The sequence below is a fragment of the Trachymyrmex cornetzi genome, unplaced genomic scaffold, assembly GCF_001594075.2.
Source record: "Trachymyrmex cornetzi isolate Tcor2-1 unplaced genomic scaffold, Tcor1.1 scaffold144, whole genome shotgun sequence".
Taxonomy (NCBI): Eukaryota; Metazoa; Arthropoda; class Insecta; order Hymenoptera; family Formicidae; genus Trachymyrmex; species Trachymyrmex cornetzi.
Window position 1 is genome coordinate 463,750 of NW_017296027.1, and position 6,371 is coordinate 470,120.

The 6,371-nt window shown below is 36.1% G+C and overlaps 1 protein-coding gene across 1 annotated transcript in view; it reads right to left on the bottom strand.

Annotated features, from left to right (window-relative positions):
- The window catches only part of LOC108757480 (RNA polymerase III subunit A), a 29,580-nt gene that overhangs the window by 4,991 nt on the left and 18,218 nt on the right, over positions 1–6,371 (bottom strand). The window contains exons 8-15 of the mRNA XM_018501907.1: positions 5,837–5,903; positions 4,665–4,800; positions 1,698–1,847; positions 1,265–1,612; positions 762–1,088; positions 550–687; positions 285–482; positions 27–186 (exon numbers count right to left, since the gene is read on the bottom strand). Coding sequence (XP_018357409.1) covers positions 27–186; positions 285–482; positions 550–687; positions 762–1,088; positions 1,265–1,612; positions 1,698–1,847; positions 4,665–4,800; positions 5,837–5,903 — 1,524 coding nt within the window. The remainder of the gene's footprint in view (positions 1–26; positions 187–284; positions 483–549; positions 688–761; positions 1,089–1,264; positions 1,613–1,697; positions 1,848–4,664; positions 4,801–5,836; positions 5,904–6,371) is intronic.

Consider the following 6,371-nt stretch of genomic DNA (forward strand, 5'->3'; position numbering starts at 1 on the left):
TAAATAGACAATAAGTTAAACTAGACCTGCATTGTAAGGTGCACAGACACATTCGTTGAATCTGAATGTTCGATGCTCCAATACCTTGGTTCTATGTGTCATAATACTTAATTTGTGCAAAGATGGTTGCCGATTGAACAGCACTAAGTCATCGTCTTTGAGATGCCTCTCAACAATGTCGCCATACTGTAAAAAAAAAAAAAAAAAAAAAAAAAAAAACAATGATATATTAAAATACATAAAAGTCTTGACATTTTAAAATGATGTCAATATATATAAATTACCTGTAAGTCTTGGGCGGCTTTATTCCGATCACCATATCCAAGGTATCGCCTGTTTTGTGAGTTCTTATATTGTATGTAGTTTGCTCCAGGATGTGTATCTGGACCATTTCTTACTAATTGTCGCATTAATTCTATGTTTGATGGAATGACCCTTTCAGGATACGTTAAAGTCTTTGCAACATGTATAGGTACTCCAACCTACGTAGAGATTCGATATTATTAGATACAAATTGCAGCAAGCTGACTTAAATTTCACCAGACTTACTTGTTCTATTCTGAGATTTGGATCAGGCGAAATAACTGTGCGAGAAGTAAAATCAACACGTTTACCAGACAAATTACCTCGGAAACGACCTTGTTTTCCTTTCAATCTTTGCACTATACCTCTACCAAACTTTTGAGGCTAAAAGTATCAATATATGAACTATTAGAGAAAAGAATGTACAGATCTTTAGATGTTTGTTGAGAAGAGCTTACTTGCATGTGTACAGGTATTCCGGACATTTCACTATTAATGTAAAGACCACAATGCAGTTGAAGAAAATCCCATTGTTCTATGTGCATATTTATAGTGACACCTTTTTGCTTCCGAATGACGTCATTGATAAAAGCTATTTCTGACAATTTCATTGTCAGATGATCTTCATTTGTACCAGCTTTTAGGTCAGATAAAATACTAGGTCTAATACAAATTGGTGGCACAGGGATCCTTCTCAATATCAAATCTACTGGGGTTGCACATCCAGGATTCATTAACAAGAAGCAGATATCGCCCGTTGGAATTCTATTGAAAAGTTCTTGCACCTTAAAGAATGTTCGTATACTATAAATTATATAAAATGTAAGAGAAAAAGAGTACTCAAGAGATATATTAAACGTTCATAACATTATAATTTCTTTCTTTAAATATTATATATACATATATATATATCTTTTAACGTTCTTAAATATTATGAATATATTCTTTCTTTAAATCATACCACATTAGGATATAGATATTGATCAAATACACATCTGTAGTTTTGTTCTACTATATTTTTAAACTCTATGTCGCGTTCCATCCTTGGGGCCAATTCAGCCAACTTTTCTTGAATAATAGGATCTATTTTCTTTAAGTTCTTGTATTTCTCATGTACAATCTTGAGAAAACCAGCCTTCTTCACAGGGCCATTATTTGATTTACAATTTGGACATACCGTCTTCTTTCTCGCTACTTCCAATATTTTCCTACGCAATGCTTTGCGCATTAAATATCCCGATTTCGGATTTTGTATACTGCGCGAAAAAAATTTCCTTTCTCCGTGCGTTAGCAAAACATGAGCACATCTCTGTAAAAATTATGCGTCTCTAAAATATTAATCCCTCAATATAGGACACATAATTACTGAAGCTTGATAAAGTTGTATGTGTTACCTTACAAATTGTCTGTAAAATCTGAATGATAGATTTGAAGTAACCAACATGAAAGACTGGTAATTCTAAATTAAGATACCCGAAATGTCCTACGCAGTCATTCAACTTTTTATTACACGTTTCGCATTCGACTCCTGTAGAACTCACTCCCTATGTACAAAAGCATCAATTCTAAACTCTATTCAAGTAGGGACAAAAGGGATATATATAGTAAATTCGGTGCTTTGCACTACGCTGGATTAGTGCACAATAAAAGCTGATTTCTACAAAGTATTTAAATGCAGTGGCATAGTATAATCAATTTTGAAATAACATAATATAATATATATTAGGTGTTAAACTTAATTCCTGCCGCTCGCTACTAGAGGGTGCTGGCTCCAACGCTGGCGAGTTTCGACGATGAAGTCATATGTCTTTTGTAGTTTAGACATCGCTGAAAGTGATTCAATCCTCACAGGTTAGATTTCTCGACGCCAAAGAGATTTTCCAATCGATTGAAAATGAATCGCGATAAGCTGTTTTTCTGACGTGTGCTTCTTCACTACTTCCTCAAGAAAACCGCAGCTGAAGCGCATTGCTTATTATCCGAAGTGTATGGTGATGAAACTCCATCGGAAAGAACATGTAGAGTTTGGTTTGAACGCTTCCGAAACGGTGATTTCGATGTGAGAGACAAAGAACGTCCAGGACAGCCGAAAAAATTTGAAGATGTCGAGTTGCAAGAATTGCTTGATGAGAATCCAGCTCAAACGCTTTTAGAGTTGTCGAAACAGTTAAATGTTACTCCAATGGTCGTCTCAAAACGCTTGCATGCCATGGGAAAGATCCATAAGGAAGGGAGATGGCTACCACATGAGTTGTCAGAAAGTGCCATTTCAAATCGTTTGACTATTGTGACTTCTTTGTTTGCCAGGCAAAGAAAAAAGAGTTTTTTTGTGGCGCATCATGACTGGCGATGAAAAATGAATTTATTTTGATAATCCCAAGCGGAAAAAATCATGGGTGGACTCCGGCCAACCATCCGCCGGAGGAATATTCACGGACAAGGCAAGACCTTGCTGTGCGTTTGATGGGACCAGGAAGGTGTGCTGTATTACGAACTCTTGGATCCAAATGAAACCGTTACAGCTGATCGCTACAAACACCAATTATACCGATTGAGTGACAAATTGATGCAAAAAAGATCATCCGTAGCCAACAATCGAGGCAAAGTCATTTTGTTGCATGATAACGCTCGACTGCATGTCGCGAAAAGAGTGAAGCAGGCACTTCTAGAGCTTGAATGGGAAGTTCTCCCGCATCCAGCGTACTCTCCAAACTTGGCACCGTCGGATTACCATCTCTTCCGATCGATGCAACACGCACTTACGGACACACATTTCTCCAATCACAACGAAGTCCAAAAATGGGTGGATCGCCTCGAAAGACACCGCGTTCTACCGTCGTGCGATTGCCCTGTTGCCAGAGAAATGGGAAAAAGTAGTAGAAAATGGAGGAAATTACTTTGATTAAGGTATTCATTCATCTTCTCTTCAAAACAAATTAATTTTGGAGACGAAAAACGGCAGGAATTAAGTTTAACACCTAATAATATACATTCTGTTAAATAACAATATCATTATTGGATATTTAAAGTAGTTATATAATGTTATATGTAATCTTGTTAATTTCATACAGGGTGTATAAAAAGTACCAGAAGCCCTGAATATTTCGAAAAATATAAATTTTATAAAAAAACAAAATGTTTCAGACAAAAGTTGTAGGGCTTAATGGCTGTTCTACAATGTGCTTTTTGTTTCCTGTTACTTGCTGTTTGTCTCTTGCCTTTTTGATCAAGAAGGCAAGAGACAAACAGCAATAAACAGGAAACAAAAAGCACATTGTAGAACAGCCATTTTAGGCTCCTGAGTAGTCGTGGCGGCCATGTTGGAACCGTAACGTCGGAAGCGAGGAATGACACGTTAATTTATGCACCATGCAATTTGTAAATAAACACAATTTGGATAAATCTAAATGACGAAATCGCTTTAAAACACTTGTAAAAATAGACAGAAACTGTCCTTTCCTCCCTTGATAGTCAGTAAATGGTCGTAAAAGACTCGTAAAGTGAGTCTATATTCTGGCAGAAACACACGGTTTAACAGCTGTTGAAACGAGTGAAATATACACTTTTACGTATAAAATTCCAAGATAACTATAGTTTCTGTCTATTTTTAGGACTTTTATAAGTACGAGACAAGTCACATTTTCACAATTAAGCAAATAATAACGAAATGGCATCGTGCACAAATTTCGTCGTCACAACGTCATTTTTCTACGCCTATAAGTTCAGCCATTTATCACGGCGAGGCGCTGTAACACACACACAAGCACGAGCCCATGTACATGTGCTGGCTTTCAGTGCGCCCAGAGTACATGCACGTGCTTGTGTGTGTTACCGATTTCGCTACATTTCGCCAAGCCACCAATTGATTTTGAATCACATGCTGACTACTCAGGAGCCTTAAAAAGATTTATTTACTGATCTTATCAGTTTGACCTTGCGTGGCATCACCAAAGTCAAGTCAAGATCACATCACTTTTTTTAAATAAAAACTTCCACTTTTCATTGCATATTTTTGTAGCATTATCTCGAGAGCTTTTCAACACGCTATAACAAAATACTTTTTTATTAAATACTTTTTTAGTGTTATAAGGTTTAAAAGTTGAACACTGGCATTAGCATTATCTAAGATATCCAACTGATGTTGATTAAAATTAGAGACCCTATAATCAGAGTCTGGCCACAAGAAAATATTCCGTACTTTTCTTCAAAATTGTGCAAGAGAGAGGACATGTGCTATCACTTTTTTTTTAGATATTCAGGGGTCCGATACTTTCTATACACTCTGTACATGAATAATAGATTTTAATATGTATTAATCTAATAATGAAAGTGGATTAAATTTATTAATGGTCTTCAAATACCATGCGCCTGTCCAATGCTCCTTGCAAAGCAGGAGTATGCTTCACATCTTCATTGTACAGGTTTTTGGAGATCATCTCCACATTGGCCTGCATACTTATGTCGTGCATGCTGTCCACTCCAAAGGATATATGGGAGCTAGATAAGAAAAATTAAATAAAAGCCTATGCATTTTGCTTACTAAAACTTAATTTTCATATCAAAGAGGATTCAAATCCAGAGAAACAGAATGTTTAGTTTAAACTTCATTTGATGAATATATTCCAATTATTTACGAATTATATTGTGTGTTAAGAAAATATACTTTAAGTCTAACTTTTATTCTAATTCTTTACTTTCTATTTCTTGCTTTTTGTCTTGCTTTTGGTTATTCTACAATGTACTTTTTGTTTTCTGTTTCTTGTCTTTTTACTTCTTATCAGGTTTTTTGCTTTATGTCGCCCGAGATAAAAGTTATGGCTGTTCTACAATGTGCTTTTTGTTTCCCATTTCTTGCTGTTCGTCTCTTGCCTTCTTGATCAAAAAGGCAAGAGACAAATAGAGACAAACAGCAAGAAACAGGAAACCAAAAGCACATTGTAGAACAGCTGTTAACGAACTTCAGAAGAAACAGGAAACTTATAGCAAGAAATACAAATATCGATAAAATTATTGCAAAGGGGGAAAAAGTAAAAGGTAAAAAACAAGAAACAGACCAATATCGAATGGGCTTTTAAAAAAGTCCTTATAAAAGTTGACAGAGACAAGAGACATGAGATGAAAAGTAAGAAACAGAAAGTAAAGAACATGAAGGGTGCTTTCCATTTGATGATATAAGTCGACACAAGCGTTGTTCTATCCTCCTTGATATTCAAAGAGTGACAAAGAAAAAAAAGGACACTTGTGTTGACTTGTGTCATCAAATGGAAAGCACCCAATGTATATCTTTATATAGGTTATATAGTGTTACCTCTTTCCGGAAAGAGGCAACACAAATGTTGCTTTGTGCTTCAGTAGATACAGCACATCTGCATACCAACATTTCGGGAGACACACATTTTACTTGTATTACAATTTATATTATGCTTGTATGTAAATAATACAATTCTGCATAGAAATTATCAGCAATATCATTTCCCCGAGAGAACTAAAGAATAATACTTAATAAATTCGTAAAAACAAATCTTATACATACACTTCGCTGGCGACATTTGTCTCCCTGAACTGTTCTTTCACCATGCTTGATCTTGATTTAAATACAACTGCAAATAATCGAATTAATTCTTAATTAGGTAATTTTTCTTTTTTGCATCTGTCCCTTTCGGTCAAAATTCACGACATTCGACAATGAGCAGCTCCATTCTAGTTCAATTCATTTCATTTACGTTCCAAAAGAACTGTAAACTGCAAATAGTCAGCATGGTGGAAGCCATAGAACTTATAAATGATGAAAGGGGAATACGGACGTCGAGTAGAGTCCTATATATGAGAGAAGCGACATCGGCGTCGCGATTTCTGATTGGTGATAGGTACCCCTAGCTAGAGTCCTTATAAGGCCGGAATCAGACTACGGTACTACCCCGGATCTACAATAGGGTTTTAAGCCTTAGGGTGGAGTCCCATGAAGCGTATTTGCCGCTTATCGCGTAACCGCGTAACCAATCAATAATCAGTAAAACGCGAAATCACAACAGCGGATCGCTTCTGATTGGTTACGCGGTTACGCGATA